Consider the following 21745-nt stretch of genomic DNA (forward strand, 5'->3'; position numbering starts at 1 on the left):
GGTTGGTCATAACTTTCCTTCCAAGGAGTAAGCATCTTTTAATTTCATGGCTGCAATCACCATCTGCCGTGATTTTGGAGCCCCCAAAAAATAAAGTCTGACACTGTTTCCACTGTTTCCCCATCTATTTCCCATGAAGTGATGGGACCAGATGCCATGATCTTCTTTTTCTGAATGTTGAGCTTTAAGCCAACTTTTTCAGTCTCCTTTTTCACTTTCATCAAGAGGCTTTTTAGTTCCTCTTCACTTTCGGCCGTAAGGGTGGTGTCATCTGCATGTCTGACGTTATTGATATTTCTCCCGGCACTCTTGATTCCAGCTTGTGCTTCTTCCAGCCCAGCGTTTCTCATGATGTACTTTGCATAGAAGTTAAATAAGCAGGGTGACAATATATAGTACAGACCAAATTGACTTTCTCCTCTTAATGATATCCTTTCCTATTTTAAAATCATATTTAAAATTCACATCATATTTCAAATCATATTTAAATTCATATTTTAAAAATCAGTCTTCATGCCTTTTTTGAAGCTTTTATTTGACAGATTACCATATCCCTTCAACTGTTTTTCATGGATATATTCCTTTTCTTTCAATTTTTTTATTTTGAAATAAGGCATGCAATTAAGAGTTACAAAGCAGTATGAAGAATTTCTACATATCATCCATTCAGCATTCCCTAATGGCAACATCTTATATAATCACAGCATATATCAATACCAAAAAATTAACACTGGTACAATATGAATCACTAAACTACACACTTTATTTGAATTTCAGCAGTTTTTCACTAACATCCTTATTCTGTTTCAGGAGTCAATTTAGGGTCTCAGAGTGCAGTTTTGTCCTATCTCCTTCTCCATTGCAACTCCTTGCTCTTTCCTTGTCTTGCATGATATGGACATGAGTACTTGTCAGGTGTTTCATAGAATATACTCACTGTGGGTCTGGTTCCTGTTTTTTCATAATAAGATTGAGGTTATACATTTTGAGGAAGAATGAGAGAGGAGGTGCCTTTCTTACTGCATGATATCACATGACTGTACTGTCGGTAGATCTCATCACCAGATTGTTAACCTTGAACACATAGTTGACGTGGTGCTCACCAATATTCTCTGCTATAAAATCACTCTTGCCTTAATACGAATGTCGTGGTCTGTTCATGCTATTAGAATAGCATAGACTGGGTGGCTTATAAAGATGTTTGTTTTTCACAGTTCTTAAGGCTGGGAAGTCCAAGATCAAAGTGCCAGCAGACTTGGTGACTGGGTTGTCTTCTCACTGTGTCCTCAAAGGGCAGAAGGGGTGAGAGGTCTCTCTTGGGTTTCTTTTATAAGGGCACTAATCCCATTCATGAGGCATCTACTGTCTTGAACAAGTCACCCCCCAAATGCTCACCACCTAGTACCATCACCATGGAGGTTAGAGTTTCAATGTACAAATTTTGTGGGGACACAGACATTCAGAACAGAGCTTTCTGCTCTTGGCCTTCCACAGTTTATGACCTTCCCATTTAAAGAATATTTTCATTCTGTCCCAATAGACTCCAACGTCTTAAGTCGTCTCACTGTCACCTCAAAATTCTACTCTTAATTCTAAAATCTTATCTAAATATCATCTGAATCAGATGCGGGTGAGATTCAATGCATGATTCATTCTGAGATAGATTTCTCTCTAACTGTGAATCTGTGTAATCAAATATGTTCTGTGCTTCTGAGATACAATGGTGGGACAAGCATAGGATAGATATTCCTATTCCAAAGGGAGAAATTGGGAATAAAAAAGGAACAAGTCCTGAGCAAGTCTGAAACCTAACAAGACAATGCTGTTAGACCTTAACTCTTGAGAATTTTCCTTTGTCAGTGCTCTGCTGTCCAGGCCCACTGGGTGGAAAGCCCTCTTCTGGACACACTGAGGCAGTAGTGCTGCCTTGAGCCTGGTGTGGCAAGGGCTGGGCCCCCAAGGTTCCAGGTGGCTCTACCTGTTTTGCCATCCCCATGACTTTGGGTGGCCCCATTCCTCTGATGACTCTGAGATGGGTCACATGGTTGTGATTGCCCTGACCTGGAATTATGATTGTTCTAGTCTGGGATCATAAGGGCAGCCTTACCCTCAGGGTTTTACTGGACATTACTGCATTGGAGATTCTGTGTTATGGGAAGGATTTTTTATTATTTAGTTGTTAAGTTGTGTCTAATTCTGTTGTGACCCCATGGACTGTAGCCTGCCAGGCTCCCCTGTTCATGGGATTTCCCAGGCAAGAACGCTGGAGTGAGTTGCCATTTCCTTCTCCAGGGGATTTTCCTGACCCAGGGATTGGATCGAGCCCACATCTCCTGCATTGGTAGTTGAATTATCTACTGGTGAGCCACCTGGGAAACCCAATGGGAGGGATAGCCTTGATAATTTCTGAAATAACTTCAGGACCACTCTTCCATTTTCTTGGGTAATAGCTCAAGTCTTCTGTTTAGATGAATGAGTGATCTCCCTGTTAGATGATCCTTTGGACATATACTGGTACTTCCTGTTATACCTTTTAAAATTAATATTTTCATTCCCTTCAAATAAATATCCAGAAGTGGAATAAGTAAATCATATGGTAGTTCTATTCTGTTTTCCATAGCAGGTGCACTGTTTTTCATTCCCACCAACAGGGTATAAGTTTCTTATTTCTCCTTGTCTTCTCCAGCATTTGTTGTTTTCTATTCTTAATGACAATAGCCATTCTAGCAGGTGATATCTCATTGAGATGGTATCTCATTGTGGTTTCAATTTGTGTTTCCCTGATGATCAGTGATGTTGAGCAACTTTTCGTATATCTATTGGCCATCAGTGTGTCTTGTTTGGAAAAATGTCTATTCAGAGTCTCTGCCTATTTTAAATTGGGTTGTTAGGTGTTTTTTTTTTTTTTGTTGAGTTGTATGAGTCATTTGTGTACTTTCAATGTCAATTCCTTATTAAATATATGATTTACAGATATCTTTTTTCATTTGATAGGTTGTCTTCATTTTCATTTCGTCAATGTTTCCTTTGCTGTGCAGAAACTTTTTAGCTTGATGAAGTCCCACTGGTGTAATTTTCCTTTTTTTCTAGTGGATCTTTTAAATGCTAGGAAAGTTTCATGAAAGGGATCATACAATTTGTATTTGCAGTATTTTAAGGATGGATATTATCAATTAGTTGGTATTTCTACTCCAACCCCCCTATTTTAATTATATCTGCTTCTCAGGTCTAGCTGATCATCAGAAGTATGGGGGCAAGTGAAAATGCTGATTTCTCTACCCAACCTCAGACAAATCAGTGTTTTTAAGGATCGTCTGAGGCAAACCTAAAAATCAATGTTTTTAAGGATTGTCTGAGGCTTTGCATTTAAAAAAAGATTTTCTCTGGTGATTCTGAGGCTAACAGGCCTGTAGTGATTCACAGAATAAATTTAGAACACTCATTTCAAGAATGATTTGGTCAGTTTAGTTTCCCCAATGAACTGGTCAATGCTGGGTATATATTTGTTTAAATTTTAAAAAAAAGGAGAATCTGGTGAGGTAATCCTATTTTAAAGCATATGTCGTCTTTTATTTATGTGGCATGATCTTTTAGCAGAGCAATGGTGCTAGGGTCTTAATATCCAGAGTGCAGACTTAATTTGTTCACTAGCTAGTTGTTTGTTCATGGGCAAATCACTTTAATTCTCCTGGTCCACATTTTCTCACCTGCAAAACACTAAGTTTGAAATAGATCTAAGGGGCCCCTTCAGCTCCAGTACTCTATTATCTGGACTGTACAAGGCTTTGGTTCAGAGTTTTGCCCCTAAAAGTTGATGTTTTAACTTCATGAAGGAGTATATAGATATTAGTACATGTATGTGTATCAATAATTGAATTTTTATAAAGTATTTTCACATCAAACTGGAAAGAGGTTTCCAGTGGCCAGATGCCAGTTTGTCTTTGACCTTTACTCTCTAATATTTTCCATCACTTAATTAAATTGTGGATGTAACATGACATGCTCTTCAAATCTGGATAATATATAAATATTTTGGAGTGTACTGACATATACATTGCATATATTGGGAAAATTCACAGTCACAATTTGCCAGGAGATCATTAAATTTTTGGTGTCTTTGCAAATTGTGAGAGAGGCAATATAGCAAAATGATTAAGAACATGGGCTTGGGGAGGCAGACTGCTTGGATTCAAATTCTCTTTGCTGCATTTACTCACTGAATGACTTTGAACAAGTTGGTTAGTTTCTTTGTGCTTCAGTTTTCTCACTAAATTAAGATAATAATAATGCCTATTTAGTATTCCTATTAAGATTCAGTACCCCAAATGGTTTAGAACATAGCTTGGAACATTTTTTTTTAAATATTGATGTTACCTGTGGATATTATTAAGAAAGCCCTGACTTTTATATGTGGAACTGCACAAGCATTATATAATCTAGAAGAGATGTGCAGCTACTTACTTTCTCAGTTAAAACGTGACTCCCTTCCCCACTGCTTTGGAATATCCTTTGGGATCAAATGCACAAAACCTCTAAAGATTCCCATGCTTCATTGCCTTGTATGTGAGACAGGCCACATCAGACCTCATTGTTAATTAGGTGAAAGATGCTTCAGCCACAGCACCTCATGTTCATAGAGTGGAAACCTGTTTTATCACCCTGTCGGCTTGGTGGACGTTTAGAAAAATATCTTCAGTTCCCTGTGTGAGATGCAGCACACCTTTGTAAATTAGCTTTTTGAACAGCGTGATGTTTCATGGACTCCATGTGTTTTTTGCAAGAACACTGAATTCTATCATAACTTTGATTTTCATCCTAAACAGAAAAACAGTAGGATATGCAATTAAAAATCTTGTGTGATGTTAATTTGATTTACAAAATTGTTTTAGTAGACTAAGATTATGTTATGCAGTTATACATTTCTTCTGTAAATTAGAGGTATAGCTATATTTTCCTTATTAATTTTGTAGACTCATTTGTTTGTGAAATAAATTAAGATCTCATCCAAAGAAATTTTGGATAATGTACTTTAGGCTTTTAATTGCTTTTTGTTTTGTAGAACTCCACTGGAGCAACTTCAGAACATGCTACCAGACACCTTCATACCTCAGAGTAAAACCACTAGTGAGGCACAGTGTTCTCAGAATGAAAATGATGAAGATAGTGATGGTAAGTTCAGCCTCGATGAGATATTTTTGAATTTACTGTATCAACTTATATACACTGAGCATTAATCAGCATCTTCTTTTGGTTTCCTTTACTGTATCATTCTCACTACACTGTACACTATTTCTAGATCAGAATGACACACACTCTCCTTCTTATTCTCTAGATGTAGCTTCTTTTATTTTAAATAGCTTCATTTAAAAGTTGAATGCTAAATAATTTACTTGAGCTGGGAAAATTGAGAGTATTTATACCTTTGAGTGGCTGCACTTCCATTGTTGCCTATGTTATTTGAAGATGAATTATCAGGTAAGCTATACTCTGGATGATATTATTTTTAATCTTATTTTCTAGTTGAAGATATCAAGATACAACCCCCAGCTCTTTATGAATTAAACATAGAGAGACCTGAACCATCTCTAAAAATAGTTGAACTGGATGATGTAAGTGCATAATGACCACTCATATTACTTAACAGAGAGGAAATTCACAACACATAAATAATATGTACTTACCAACTACATATTATTTTCAGCAAGATAATCTTTCATAATTAAGCATAGTTTAATAGTATAAATTTACAAGTGTTTTAACTTAAATATGCTGGTAGGAATACAACAGACTATTATTTTAATGTAAACAGTAAATTTGTGAGCTAAATTTATATTGTGTCATAGTATGGGAGATAAGAAGATATTTTAATCTTCTAACTTATAGAGATAGTGTTTAGTGTTTATTTTATTGAGTGGCCAAAAGGTTTGTTCCCAGAAGAACTTTTTGACCAACCCAGTATTTAGTTTTCTACGTTATCATGCTTTTAAACAAAGATTATTCTCATTATATGATATTTATTTAATAAAATTTTTATTCATTTAGTTTGTTGAATGTCATTTAATACTTTTTATTTAAAGGGAAAAGAGTTTTAAGATTTAATGGATTTAGTATAATAATAACTTGAATATAAGCCTCTGGAAAACACCAAGTAAAATCAGCTGGAGCCAGAGTAAGTCATAGCTCCAGCTCCAGGATGAAAGCATTTCTGACTTTCTCATCCTCTAGTAACAGAATATACCCACTGTCCTCAATATTGCTCTTTCTATGGTTGTCATAGTGAAGAAATACAATAGAGGAAGTACTTTTTGACATACTACTTTCTTCTTTAGGTTAATAGCTTCTGCAGTGTGCATGTGTGTGTGTGTATGCCTAGCAACATATTTATTTCTGCTTTGGATAAATTGAAGATTCTGAACAAATTAACACGTCAGATAAGATCAGATCAGATCAGTCGCTCAGTCGTGTCCGGCTCTTTGAGACCCCATGAATCGCAGCACGCCAGGCCTCCCTGTCCATCACCAACTCCCAGAGTTCACTCGGACTCACGTCCATCGAGTCAGTGATGCCATCCAGCCATCTCATCCTCTGTCATCCCCTTCGCCTCCTGTCCCCAATCCCTTCCAGCATCAGAGTCTTTTTCCAATGAGTCAACTATTCACATGAGGTGGCCAAAGTACTGGAGTTTCAGCTTTAGCATTATTCCTTCCAAAGAAATCCCAGGGCTGATCTCCTTCAGAATGGACTGGTTGGATCTCCTTGCAGTCCAAGGGACTCTCAAGAGTCTTCTCCAACACCACACTTCAAAAGCATCAATTCTTAGGTGCTCAGCCTTCTTCACAGTCCAACTCTTACATCCATACATGACCACAGGAAAACCATAGCCTTGACTAGACAGACCTTTGTTGGCAAAGTAATGTCTCTGCTTTTGAATATGCTATCTAGGTTGGTCATAACTTTCCTTCCAAGGAGTAAGTATCTTTTAATTTCATGGCTGCAGTCACCATCTGTAGTGATTTTGGAGCCCAGAAAAATAAAGTCTGACACTGTTTCCACTGTTTCCCCATCTATCTCCCATGAAGTGGTGGGACCAGATGCCATGATCTTCGTTTTCTGAATGTTGAGCTTTAAGCCAACTTTTTCACTCTCCACTTTCACTTTCATCAAGAGGCTTTTGAGTTCCTCTTCACTTTCTGCCATAAGGGTGGTGTCATCTGCATATCTGAGGTTATTGATATGTCTCCCGGAAATCTTGATTCCAGTTTGTGTTTCTTCCAGTCCAGCGTTTCTCATTATGTACTCTGCATATAAGTTAAATAAGCAGGGTGACAATATACAGCCTTGACATACTCCTTTTCCTATTTGGAACCAGTCTATTGTTCCATGTCCAGTTCTAACTGTTGCTTCCTGACCTGTATACAGATTTCTCAAGAGGCAGATCAGGTGGTCTGGTATTCCCATCTCTTTCAGAATTTTCCACAGTTTATTGTGATCCACACAGTCAAAGGCTTTGGCATAGTCAATCAAGCAGGAATAGATGCTTTTCTGGAACTCTCTTGCTTTTTCTATGATCCAGCGGATGTTGGCAATTTGATCTCTGGTTCCTCTGCCTTTTCTAAAACCAGCTTGAACATCAGGAAGTTCACGGTTCACATATTGCTGAAGCCTGGCTTGGAGAACATACATGCATGTATATTTGTGGCTGCTCTTCATTAAATTGTTGCTACATAGAGTAAGCTTATGACATGCTGGTCAGAAAACTAAAAACATCTACTTGGCACTGAGGGCTTCCCTGGTGGCTCAGTGGTAAAGAATCTGTCTGCAATGCAAGAGACCTGTGTTTGATCCCTGGTTGGAAAGATCCCCTGGAGAAGGAAATAGCAATCCACTCCAGTATTCTTGCCTGGGAAATCCCATGGACAGAGGAGCCTGAACTCCATGAGGTTGCAAAGAGTCAGATACAGCTGAATGACTAACACTCGCACTTCACTTGGCGCTTTGTAGTTACAAAATAAAATCTAAGTTGTTATGTTTGGCTTTGGATATGATAGTAGTCATGATAAGATGAACTATACAGCAAAAGCCCTCAACAATTATCTGTTGAATTTGTTTAGTTCTCTTGGAATTCATGTTCTATGGCATATAGTCAGTGAGTTTATGACATTTTTTGTGAGAATAAAAATTCTCTAAATGCTGTGAATAAGTTAGCTGGTTAATGTATCATAAATTAGCTGAACATACTAATATTATACAACATCCATTTAAGAAGACTTATGAAGTGGAATTTGAAGAACCAGGAAATGCCGTGCCTTATAAAGTTGAGTTAGCAGATGCAGACAGTTCACAAAGGTAAGATATTTCTAATTCACTTTTGATGCTTATTAAACACTCACAAAAAATTTCCTATCTTTTGAGAAGTTCACAACATAAAAAGCATATGAATTTAATGTTAGAATATATTTTACTTAAGCCATCTTTAAATTTGGGTACAGTATTACTGGGCTTTCCTGGTGGCTCAGTGGTAAAGAATCTGTCTGCAGTGCAGGAGATGCTGGAGACACAGTTTCAAGCTCTGGGTCGGGAAGATCTCCTGCAGAAGGAAATGGCAACCCACTCCACTATTGTTGCTTGGGAAATTCCATGGACAGAAGAGCCTGGAGGGCTATAGTTCATGGGGTTGCAGAGAGTCAGACGTGACTGAGCATAGCACACAATATTACTAATATTTATCAGCACTCAATAATTAGAAAATTATCTATAATCATATGTTTATGCTTTACCTAACATCTGGATTATTTAATAGATGCTTCAGAATTTAGGAATTGTCATTATTTGAAGTGACAGATACTCTTTGGATTTTGATTACTTCAGTTTGTTATGAACCCTAAATAAAAATGTATACTAATGATTAGGTTGAGAGACAAAAAAAAGCCTCCAAACTATAGATTACTTCTTAGGTAGATTTTACTGTGTGATAAATAAATGAATTATAATGATTCAGGTTGTAACTTTAAAAAAAATTTGTCATTTTGAATGAAAAATAATATCTTGCTGTATCTACTAGTAATATATAAATTATTCCAAGTCCTCTCTGCTGTTGAAACCTTGGCTAGGATTTCAGGTGTTTTGACTGCAAAGTATTAAGTTGGGTAAACAGCAGAATGAAGCTTCTATTAGGTAGCCCTTACACCGATTCTTTGTTTATATGTTCAGATCACCTTAGGCCCCTGTCAGTATTTTGGAACAGCAGTGGGCCTAAGTGATGCCCTTGGGCCTGAAAGTATTCTGGCCTGGAGAATTTCATAGACACAGGAGCCTGGCAGGCTACAGTCCATGGGGTCGCAAAGAGTTGAACAGGACTGAGCAACTTTCACTTTCACTTTGGACACATAGACCCAGATATCTAGCAGCAAATGTGCTTTTGGCAGGAGACAACCAGATTCTGGTCAGTAGGTAAGAGGTTTATACTTATACGCACTACTGTAAACCAAGGAAGTACAGCATTTCTACTCTCTAATTTGATTCTTTTATATATTTTATCACAAGCCTTTCCCTTGACCTCCATGTTAGAAAAGGCAGAGAGAGTTACTGATTATGGTTTGGCAATAGTTTTGCATATTGGATTTGGAGGTGCCCATAGAGCTTCTTTTCTAGAAAAATCATAAAGGATCATATGTGACACAAAAGAACCTTTTTGGTCAAGCATAATCCATGAGTTTTTATGGTGGTACTATGTAGAGCTTGCAGCTTCCCTGGTGGGCTCAGCAGTAATGAATCAGACTGCAATGCAGAAGATCACCTGCCAAACAGGAAATGCCGCTTCCCTCTCTGGGTGGGGTAGATCACCTAGTGAAGGAAATGGCAACTCACTCCAGTATTCTCACATGGAAAATCCAATGGACAGAGGAGCCTGGCAGTTACATTCCATGGGGTCACAAAGAGTCAGACACGAATTAGTGACTAACCCACCCACTACCATGTAGAGCTTACATAATATCAAGTATTATTAAATTCAACTCATAGAAAGTGTTGTTCAATTTTAACTATGCTTGTATATGGTAATCATCATTAAAATTGAGATATAAATACCACATAAGGCTTTTGAACCCATATAGTCATGATGAACAAATAAAAAGTTTATTTAAGCAATAAAATCTTATTTTCATCAGCTTGATGAAATTGAAAGATATCTCTTCATTTTTAGAAGAAAGACCATATGAAATTAAACTTACTTTAGACTATTTTTTAAAAAAGAAACTTTCAATGAAAAATTTGCAGCTAAATCAGGTTTGTTCCAGTTGCCTATTTCTTTTAAATTCATAATACTGTTAAGGTACTTGCTGTTTTAGAATGCATCTACAGTATGTTGAAACAAGTATTAAATTAATGTGAATAACCTTATTTCCTTAAGGTTTTACTATATTTAGTTTAATAAGCTGAGTTTTAAATTTTATTTATAATTTATTTTTATTTATTTATAATTTAAATTAATTTATAATAATAAGTAAATTACTATATTTATTTCAATAAGCTGAGTGTTTTAACATTTTTATGTATAATTTCTTTCAACTATATTCTCTTGTTTGTCCCTAAACATGAAAGTCACACATTTCGTGATTATCAGAATGCTTTTCTGTATGAAAATGACATCCATCAACATCATGTATTTACCAACAGAAAATCTGACCTCTTCCACCTTCATCTGAATAACAACTCTTTTTTTTGTAAAGACAACTCAAAAGGTAACTTTTTTCATTTTTGCTTAATATTATTAACAGTGAATATTAGTAATTTAATAAAATCAATAGGTATTGCAGGTTATATAAAGCTTTGCCTATTTTGCTGTTCATTTTAAACCCAGAAAATTTGATACTCAGAACATTGGTTGAAAATATGTAACTTTCTATCAAATATTCTTTTTAGTTAATGGATAATGGTATTTGTATTAAGAGAAAAAAACAGCCAAATATAAAACTACTCTGAAAGTTATACCTGAGCTATCATTTAAAAGTTTACATGGCTGGGCTCTTTGGACAGAAGTCTGATTGGCATGCTTTACTTTGTTCTCCCTTGCACTATTTCTTTTCCTAAAATATTTGAGTTGTAGAGTTTCACATAAGTGATAAAACCAAACCAATACAAATCATCTCTTTATATAGCTACATTGTTATTACTAGTACCCTGGGGATCTATAGATTAGAATACTGTGTACTAATGTCTGGTTTTAATTTCCAGATGCTGAGATCATTTTAAAGACAGTCATAGCAAAGTATCCTGGCCTGGGAGTCAGAATTTGTTTTCATTTCTGCCTTAAATCATTGTGTGACCTTGAACATACCACTTCCTTTCTTAATCTCATTTACCAAAACTAAAATATAGGAATTAGATGATTTCTAATCTGCTTTTATCTATTTAGGATTTTATTTTATCTACTTAGATTTTCAGAAAAACCAATAAATATTTCTTATGTGAAGAATTTGAGAGAGACCAGAGATCATTACTTAAAATAACTCATAGTAAAACTGATGATTACCTTTTCATTGGGTAGCAGATGGTAGAGAACAGTGATTTAAGGTAATCCTGCTGATTTTAACATCTTTGGCTACTAAGCTTCTAAATCATATGACCATGAACTATATCCATATGGGAATTTAGGCCTTTGCAGGGCTCCAAGTCTAGGCCATAAGCTGTTTTTAACCTTCCTGGAGCATGGTGTTACAACTGTGTTTGGGAAAATGCTAAATACAAATGGCCATTAAGTGTTACTTTAAAGATTCTTGATTTATTTAAATAGACTTTATTTTTTAAAGCTGTTTCAGGTTCATAGGAAAATTCAGCAGGAAGTACAGAGTTTCCATATACTCTCAGCCTCCACAAACTCATAGCTTCTTCTACTACCAGCATCCCAAACCAGAGTAGTACCTTTGTTATGTATCATTTTTACTGAGAGTCCCCAGGTTACATTAAGGTTCTCTCTTGGTGGTGTACATTCTGTGGGTTTGGACAAATGTATAATGACTTGTAACCAACATTATAGAATAATATAAGGTTTATAAAAACTTTGTATAAAATTTGTATAAACTTTGCCATAAAAATCCTCTGTGCTGTGCCTTTTCACACAACACTCCTTCCTAACCCTTAGCAACCACAGATCTCTTTACTCTCCAGTTTTGCCTTTTCGAGATGGTTATAGCTGAAATCATACAAGTCTTTTCAGATTGACTTCTTTTACTTAATAAAATGCATTTAAAGGTGTCCCCATGTGTTTTTGTGGCTTGATGGCTCACTTATTTTTATTGCTGAATAGGATTCCATTGTCTGGATGTACCACAACTTATTTATATGTTAACTTATTAAAGGACATCTTGGTTGTGTTCAAGTTTTGGTGATTGTGAATAAAACTGCTACAAACATCCATATGTGAGTTTTTGTTTAGACATAAGTTTTTAACTTATTTAGGTAAATAACAAGGAGCACAGTTGTTGGATCATGTGGTGAGAAATATATTTAATTTTGTAAGAAACCACCAAACTCTCTTTCAAATTGACTTTACCACTTTTCATTGTCACCAACAATTAGTGAGTCTTACTGTTCTTCACATTCTTGCCAGTATTTGGAATGCTCAGAGTTTTGGATTTTTGTGATCCTAATAATTATATGTTTTTTTTCAGTCTGTCTACCCTCTGATGGAGAAGGATAAGAGGCGTATGGAAGCTTCTTGATGGGAGAGACTGACTGAGAGGGAAACGGTCTTGCTCTGATGGGCAGGGCCATGCTCAGTTCAGTTGCTCAGTCATGTCCGACTCTTTGTGACCCCATGGACTGCAGCACTCCAGGCCTCCCTGTCCATCAACAACTCCCGGAGTTTAGTCGAACTCATATCCATTGAGTCGGTGATGCCATCCAGTATCTCAGCCTCTGTAGTGCCCTTCTCCTCCTGCCTTCAAATCTTTCCCAGCATCAGGGTCTCTTCAAATGAGTCAGTTCTTCACATCAGGTGGCAAAGGTATTGAAGTTTCAGCTTCAGCATCTGTACTTCCAATGGATATTCAGGACTGATTTCCTTTAGGATGGACTGGTTGGATCTCCTTGCAGTCCAAGGGACTCTCAAGAGTCTTCTCCAACACCACAGTTCAAAGGCATCAATTCTTCAGCACTCAGCTTTCTTTATACTTCAACTATCACATCCACACAGGACTACTGGGAAAACTATGGCTTTGACTAGATAGATCTTTATTGGCAAAGTAATGTCTCTGATTTTTAATATACTGTCTAGGTTGGTCATAACTTTTCTTCCAAGGAGTAAGTGTCTTTTAATGTTTTGGGAGCCCCCCAAAATAAAGTCTGTCACTGTTTCCACTGTTTCCCCATCTATTTGCCATGAAGTGATGGGACCAGATGCCATGATATTAGTTTTCTGAATGTTGAGCTTTAAGCCAACTTTTTCACTCTCTTTTTCACTTTCATCAAGAGGCTCTTTAGTTCTTTTTCACTTTCTGCCATAAAGAGGGTGTCATCTGCATATCTAAGGTTATTGATATTTCTCCTGGCAATCTTGATTCCAGCTTGTGCTTCATCTAGCCCAGAATTTCTCATGATGTACTCTGCATATAAGTTAAATAAGCACGGTGACAATATACAGCCTTGACATACTCCTTTTCCTATTTGGAACCAGTTTGTTGTTCCATGTCCAGTTCTAACTGTTGCTTCCTAACCTGCATACAGATTTCTCAAGAGGCAAGTCAGGTGGTCTGGTATTCCCATCTCTTTCATAATTTTCCACAGTTTATTGTGATCCACACAGTCAAAGGCTTTGGCATAGTCAATAAAGCAAAAATAGATATTTTTCTGGAACTCTTTTGCTTTTTTGATGATCCAGCGGATGTTGGCAGTTTGATCTCTGGTTCCTCTGCCTTTTCTAAATTCAACTTGAACATCTGTAAGTTCATGGTTCATGTGTTGTTGAAGCCTGGCTTGGAGAATTTTGAGCATTACTTTACTGGCATGTGAGATGAGTGCAATTGTGCGGTAGTTTGAGCATTCTTTGGCATTGCCTTTCTTTGGGATTGGAAGTAAAACTGACCTTTTCCAGTCCTGTGGCCACTGCTGAGTTTTCCAAATTTGCTGGCATAATGAGTGGAGCACTTTCACAGCATCATCTTTTAGGATTTGAAATAGCTCAACTGGAACTCCATCATCTCCACTAGCTTTGTTCATAGTGGTGCTTCCTAAGGCCCACTTGGCTTCACATTACAGGATGTCTGGCTCTAGGTGAGTGAGATGATACCACCCTAATGTCAGAAAGTGAAGAAGAACTAAAGAGCCTCTTGATGAAAATAAAACAGGAGAGTGAAAAAGTTGACTTAAAACTCAACATTCAGAAAACGAAGATCATGGTATTTGGTTCTATCACTTCATGGCAAATAGATGAGGAAACAGTGAAAATAGTGACAGACTTTATTTTTTTGGACTCCAAAATCACTGCAGATGGTGACTGCAGCTATGAAATTAAAAGACACTTACTCCTTGGAAGAAAAGTCATGACCAAACTAGACAGCATATTAAAAAGCAGAGACATTACTTTGCCAACAATGGTCCATCTAGTGAAAGCTATATTTTTCCAGTAGTCATGTATGGATGTGAGAGTTGGACTATAAAGAAAGCTGAGCACTGAAGAATTGTTGCTTTTGAACTGTGGTGTTAGAGAAGAGTCTTGAGAATCCCTTGGACTCCAAGGAGGTCCAACCAGTCCATCTAAAGGAAATCAGTCCTGAGTATCCATTGGAAGTACTGATGCTGAAGCTGAAACTCCAATACTTTTGCCACCTGATGCGAAGAACTGACTGATTTGAAAAGTCCCTGATGCTGGGAAAGACTGAAGGGAGAAGGAGAAGGGGATGACAGAGGATGAGATAGTTGGATGGTATCACCGACCTATTGGACATGAGTTTAAGTAAACTCTGGGAGTTGTTGATGGACAGGGAGGCCTGGCATGCTACAGTCCATGGGGTCACAAAGAGTCGGACACGACTGAGCCACTGAACAGAACTGAATTGAATAACTGTGTAGTGGTATCTCATTTTAATTTGAAATTCTGTAGTGACATATATTGTTGAACATCTTTTCGTATGCTTATTTGCCAAATATGTCATCTGTGTTACCTTTTAAGGTTTTTGGCCCATTTTTTAATCGGATTGTCTATTCTTTTACTTTGAAAGTTTAGAGTTCTTTTGCATATTTTAGATTGCAGTATTTTATGTATGTGTTTTGCAAAAACTTTCTCCAAATATGTGGATTATCTCCTCACTCTCATAGCAGTATCTTTCATAGAACAGAAAATTTTCATTTTAATGAAATTGAGCTTATAAATTATTTCTTTCGTGCATCCTGTCTTTTGTGTTGTATCTTAAAATGTCATTAGAATAACCAAGATCTTCTGAATTTTCCCCTATCACTTTGCAGTGTTATAGTTTTGCATTCTAATGCTACTGCTACTGCTAAGTCACTTCAGTCGTGTCCGACTCTGTGCGACACCAGAGACAGCAGCCCACCAGGCTCCCACGTCCCTGGGATTCTCCAGGCAAGAACACTGGAGTGGGTTGCCATTTCCTTCTCCAATGCATGAAAGTGAAAAGTGAAAGTGAAGTCACTCAGTCCTATCCGACTCTTAGCGACCCCATGGACTGCAGCCCACCAGGCTCCTCCGCCCATGGGATTTTCCAGACAAGAATTCTGGAGTGGGGTGCCATTGCCTAGTTTTATTATTCCTTTGTGTTAACTTTTATGAAGAGTATGGTCTGTGTCTGGATTTATTTTGAGGCATATGCATATTCACATGTTCCAACACCACTTGTTGGAAAGACTATATTTTCTCCATTGTATTGCCTTTACTCTTTTGTTAAAGATCAGTTGATTATATTTATGTGGATCTATTTATGGATTCTCTTTTTCATTCCACTAATCTGTTTTTATACTTTTGCTCGTATCACTTTGTCTTGATTACTGTGTTGTTTATTTGCTAAGTCGTGTCTGACTCTTTTTTAACCCCATGGACTGTAGCCTGCCAGGCTCCTCTGTGCATGGGATTTCCCAGGCAAGAATATTTTAGTGGGTTGCCATTTCCTTTCCGGAGTATCATCCTGATCCAGATATCAAACCTGCATCTCCTGCATTGGCAGGCAGATTTTTTACCACTGAGTCACTAGTGAAACCCTTTGCTTAGTATAACTGTATGATAATTTTTTCAGTTGTGTAGTGTCAGTCCTTTGACTTTGTTCTTTTCCTATATTTTGTTGCCTGTTCTGGGTCTTTTGTCTCTGCATATAAACTTTAAAACCAATTTGTCAATATATACAAATAGCTTGTTGCGACTTTGATTGGGATTATATTGAATCCATAGATGAAATTGGGAAGAAGTGACATCTTGACAAATTGAGTCTTCTTATCTATGAATGTGAACTAGTGTGAAAAAAATACTTATTTAATTTTTTGTATTTCTTTCATCCAGTTTATTTTTTTCATCCAGTTTTCCTTATATAGGTCTTTTTTGTATTTTTTTTTTAGATTTATACCTGAGTATTTCAATTTCATGTGCTAATGTAAATGGTACTGTGTTATTAATTTTTAATTTCACTTGTTCATGTTAGTGTGTAGGAAAGCAAATGCCTTTTGTAAGCTCAACTTGTATCTTCAACCTTGCAATAAGCACTTATTAATTCCAGGAGTTTTTTTGTTGTTGTTGTTAGTTCTTTTGGATTTTGTACCTAGACATTCTTGTAATCTATGAACAAAATCAGGTTTATGTCTTCCTTTTCGGTCTGCATACCTTTTATTTCCTTTTCTTATCTTATTGAATTAGCTATGACTTCCAGTACAGTGTTGAAAAGGAGTGGTAAGAATGGAGATCTTTGTTTTGTTCCTGATATTTGAGATAAAGTTTTTTTTGTTTTTTTTTATTTGCGAGAAACTGAAACCCAATTTAATATAATTTAACTACAATAAGAACACAATAGGACACAGAAAATACCAGAGACCAATGATTTCCTCATAGGTAATTTTACATAAATTACATTAAAAGAATTGTTTTAGGAGTCCAGGGAAGAAAATTTTGCTTTACATGAAAACTATTGATTCATTTTCTTTTTTTTTAACTCTAATTTTTATTTATTTATTTAAATTTTATTTTACTTTTAAACTTTACAAATTGTATTAGTTTTGCCAAATATCAAAATGAATCTGCCACAGGCACACATGTGTTCCCCATCCTGAACCCTCCTCCCTCCCTCCTCCCCATACCATCCCCCTGGGTCATCCCAGTGCACTAGCCCCAAGCATCCAGTATCATGCATCGAACCTGGACTGGCAACTCGTTTCATACATGATATTCTACATGTTTCAATGCCATTCTCCCAAATCTTCCCACCCTCTCCCTCTGCAACAGAGTCCATAAGACTGTTCTATACATCAGTGTCTCTTTTGCTGTCTCGCACACAGGGTCACTGTTGGCATCTTTCTAAATTCCATATATATGTGTTAGTATACTGTATTGGTGTTATTATTAAGTATTTTGTTAACTGTGGTTTTTTTTGTAGGTAGTCTTTATTAAGTTGAGAAAGTTTCCCTTTATTTTTAGTTTGCTAAGGATTTTTATTATGAATGAGTGTTGGATTTTGTCGAATGCTTTTTCTGCATCTGTTGATATGATCCTCTGATTTTTCTTCTTTAGCCTCTTGATATGACAGGTTAGAATAATTGATTTTTGAATGTTGAACCCAGACAACTATTTTTTATGACTTAACAGGGCTTCTAACGAATAGACTAAATTAAATCATATCTGTACTTTCTGCATCACATAGTATGCATTATTAAAATGTTGTGTTCTCACTTTTCCAGCAGCAGTAAATCCCTATAATGGAATTTTACAATCTAGCAAAAATACTGTAGAGGTTAGTTGTAGACATTTACACTTAGGAAATGACATCTCCTTCCACACACAAAAAAAGAAAAAAACCTAGATTCAGATAATTTATTTTCAAGCTTATTAGGAAAGTACAGCATTTTCATAAAAGTTTTATTACATTGAATAGGTTTCATAAAGGTTTTCTATAAAATATTTTTCTGACATACAACTTATTACATTTCTCACAGTACTTATGCAATTTAGAGGTGATAATTGAAAATGGAAGTTCTAAATAGTATGTGCAATTGCTGAGTTATATAAACATTTGATTGCAGCAATGGGTTGTAAGACAGAGTTTATTTCATGGAAGACTATTTTAGTTTATAGCTTCTACTATTTTACACAGTCTATTTATACAGATAAGATATGCATATTGGAAAGAGAATATGGGCTAATCAAAGGAAGCTATATTTAGTTTGGATAAATATGTGTATGTGGTAATGAAAGCAATATGGTGTAAATTTTTTTTTAAAGAATTTTATTCTTAAGAAAATCTAGACTAAAGTTTCATAATCCTAGTTTCACATTATAATCACCTGGAGAACTTGGTGGGGGAGAGGGGGAAAGAAACAAACAAGCAAAATGTTTGATTCCTACAGTCAGTGTTTGATTTAATTGGTTTGGGGTCAGGCCCATACACTGACAGTTTTAAAGAGTAACATCAGACAACTCCATTGTGCATCCAGGTTGAAAACCAGTGATCTACCCCAAATGATTTATTTAAAGCAGACATAATGAGGTGGGTGATTAATATAATCTAGCTCATCTTGTAGCTTTCCAGAGGCAGGTGTCTCGGCACAAACATTCTCTGTGCCCCTAACTGCTGCAGTTCTTTCATCTGGCAGACTTCCCATGGTCCTCTCCTCATCACTACTTATGCTAAGCAAAAGAGGTAAAATGTGGAAAGTAAGGTTTTCTCTGCATTGTTTCTCATAAATTATTGATATAAAACTTGAGTGGGACAGAGGGTAGAAAAGTAGAAATTGAACCTCAGGCTGAAATGGAAACTTGTGTCAATTTCAAGATTGCATCATAAAGTAAAACCTTGTCTCCCTCCGTTTGTCTAAATCATTTAAGTCTGAATATATAGGTAAATTAGGATTGTCATTTATGAGCATAAGCTGTATAAAAGTCTTTAAAAGTGAGGACTCAGTAAAGAAAATTGATTTTAAAAATAGTGTTTAATGATAAATATTTATACCACAGAAGTGTTGGTGAACAGTTTAATCCATTTATTTATTTATAATTATTTACTTAACTTTTGTAAATATGTGTTTTCAACAGCAGGAACTTCACACGCAGATTTTGATACCTTTGTGGATCCTGACACATACTCTCCTGCTATTGAAAAATTAGAGGAAAACATTTATTTTGAGAGAAATTTGAAAGAGGAAAGCATAGATATAGAAAGTAATAAAAAGCATGAAGATTCCCATATACCTCTTGAGAGCAAGGATTCTTTGCCAAGTACAGATTTAGAAAAGCCCTGCATTAAGGAGAAATTATCTGAAGAGGACAAGAAATCCTTGGAATTCAGCAACCTGCATGAGAGGCCAAACTTTGAAGATTCTAAAACTACAGAGTCACCACTGGTAAATATCTATTATCTTTACTGTATTAAAATTTTATAATTATCATCATAAAAAATTTATATTGACACAGAATATTCTTAAATGTTACTTCCTATTGAATTTAAAATGTACAACTTTGTAGTCGAAGAGTAACTCGTATGGGAAAGAATGTAAATGATTTATAGAAGAAATTCTAATATGGTAAATGCCATTATAACAAATGACTTTCTATGACAAATAATTTAAGGCCCACCTCATGCACCATAGTACGAGTGCTGTTACTTTCCTAAATGAAATTCATTATTAGGAATAATTTAGTATAATAAATCCTCTCTAGCTTTCTACTCTATAGTCACTGGTTAAAATGAAAAAAAAATTGCAGTTTTGTAGATAAAACTAGTTTTGTGGCTTAATGTAAACATAATATTTAAAAGGTAATTCTTCAGGAATATAGCTAATAAAGAAATAGGATATAGTTTTGTTTCTTCTTAGAGGAAAAAGATAAAGTAGTTCATTATTGAATTACTGCCAAATTTAAAAACTATATTTGAATCTCTGTTCTATGTACTAAAATCTTAAGTGATTATAATTATTAATAAGTTATTTAAAATTTGGACAAATTAAATGTTAAATTCTTTGGAAATTGGGCAAGTCAAATATTTTAACAAGATTTTAAAGTCATTTGCAATGAATTGCCATGGTACTTAAACTGAAGATAGGATCAAAGAGTTACAGAATGAGTATTGAGCTGCTGCTACTTCTGCTCAGGGGATTGAATTTCTATACCTACTTAGTGATAGGCCTTGTTCCTTTTCAAAGTGAGAAATTAGAACTGAGACCTCTGCAGAAACCTTAGATCCCTAGAAGTCTGCTCTGTCTCTGAAGGAATACACAAGGAGACATACTCACAGGTACAGGATGAAAGGAAACTACTTTCTGCAGGGGATCAGGCCTAAGTCAATAAATACCTTATCTGAAAAATGGAAATCTTAGGCTTTCATCTAGTTTCAGTTTAGAGTTTGACTGTACATTTCTTGGAATCTGAAAGTTCCAAGTAAGAAATGTTGGAATCTGCAACACTGATGTTGACCTGTGTCTACTGATGCCCTGATATATCTGACAAAAGTAAACCTCAGCCCCTGGTAGAAAGACATTCCCACAATTTAGCCAATAATCAGTTCAGTTCGGTTCAGTTCAGTCTCTCAGTCGTGTCTGACTCTTAGCTAATAATAGATTCCCCCAAATCAACCTCCACTTCAGCTGAACTTCTCCCCTTTCCAACAAAGAAAACAATTGATCATGGAATGAATTTCAGCAAATAGAACAAATAAGAACTCTGATTTTCCAGTTTCCAAAGGGCATCGTGCCTAGAGCTAAGTGACACACACACTGTGTGCTGTGTTATACAGAGAAATTTTGGATACACTCAGATGTAATTATAGTAAATAACTTACATTGTAATAGTGTATGTCAACTTCAACACAATAATACAATTAATTCATTGAAGGCAAAAGGCGAAGGGAGGTGGCAGAGGATAAGATGGTTAGATGACATCCCTGACTCAATGGACATGAATTTGAGCAGATATCAGGAGATGGTGAAGGACAGGGAAGCCTGGCATGCTGTAGTCCCTGGGGTCACAAAGAGTCAAACACTACTTAGTGACTGAACAACAACAGCAATTAATGTTACATATAAAGACTAACATATATACTGTAGTATAGATACCTGAAGCAAGTCTTTTAAATTACTACTATTGTGTGATAAAGTTATATTATCTGTTGTACACATCTATAGAAAACATTTCATTATTAAAATTGAAATGTTAAAAAACTACTACTAATTTTGATCCCTTATACTACTGTTGTAAAAAGAAAAGTGGTAAATGATTGCATCATAGAGCACAATGCTTTACACTTAGTTGTAGAATCTACTTTCCTTTCATCCCAAATGACTACGCATGAACTTTTTACTTTCCTCCGGCCCTAGGAGAAACAATTCCCTGAGCGGAAACTGTTTAGAAATCTGCTGTGATCCTGTAGAAAATTCATTAGTGAGCAGTAGGGGCAGATTTTAGCAGTGGCATTCCTTCAGAGTTTGAGACAGTACATTTAGCACTTCAGTCTCCAGAAACTGAGTTCTTCATAAAAGTACGGAATTGTAGTTAGTTGCAGAGCAGCAGCAGTGAGGTGGAGACACGTGCAAGGAAGAGTATGAA

General features: G+C 36.1%; 1 protein-coding gene across 7 annotated transcripts in view; it reads left to right on the forward strand.

The window, feature by feature from the left end:
* ZBBX (zinc finger B-box domain containing) overlaps positions 1-21745 on the forward strand; it is a 129399-nt gene that overhangs the window by 81124 nt on the left and 26530 nt on the right. For 5 of the 7 annotated variants that reach the window (XM_070373710.1, XM_070373758.1, XM_070373745.1 and 2 more), the window contains 5 exons: positions 5060-5169; positions 5521-5609; positions 8264-8346; positions 10600-10739; positions 19241-19548. In XM_070373710.1, the coding sequence (XP_070229811.1) occupies positions 5060-5169; positions 5521-5609; positions 8264-8346; positions 10600-10739; positions 19241-19548 (730 nt within the window). The remainder of the gene's footprint in view (positions 1-5059; positions 5170-5520; positions 5610-8263; positions 8347-10599; positions 10740-19240; positions 19549-21745) is intronic. The other 2 variants (XM_070373725.1, XM_070373720.1) reach the window with 2 other exon arrangements.

The sequence above is a fragment of the Bos mutus genome, chromosome 1, assembly GCF_027580195.1.
Source record: "Bos mutus isolate GX-2022 chromosome 1, NWIPB_WYAK_1.1, whole genome shotgun sequence".
NCBI classification, from domain to species: Eukaryota; Metazoa; Chordata; class Mammalia; order Artiodactyla; family Bovidae; genus Bos; species Bos mutus.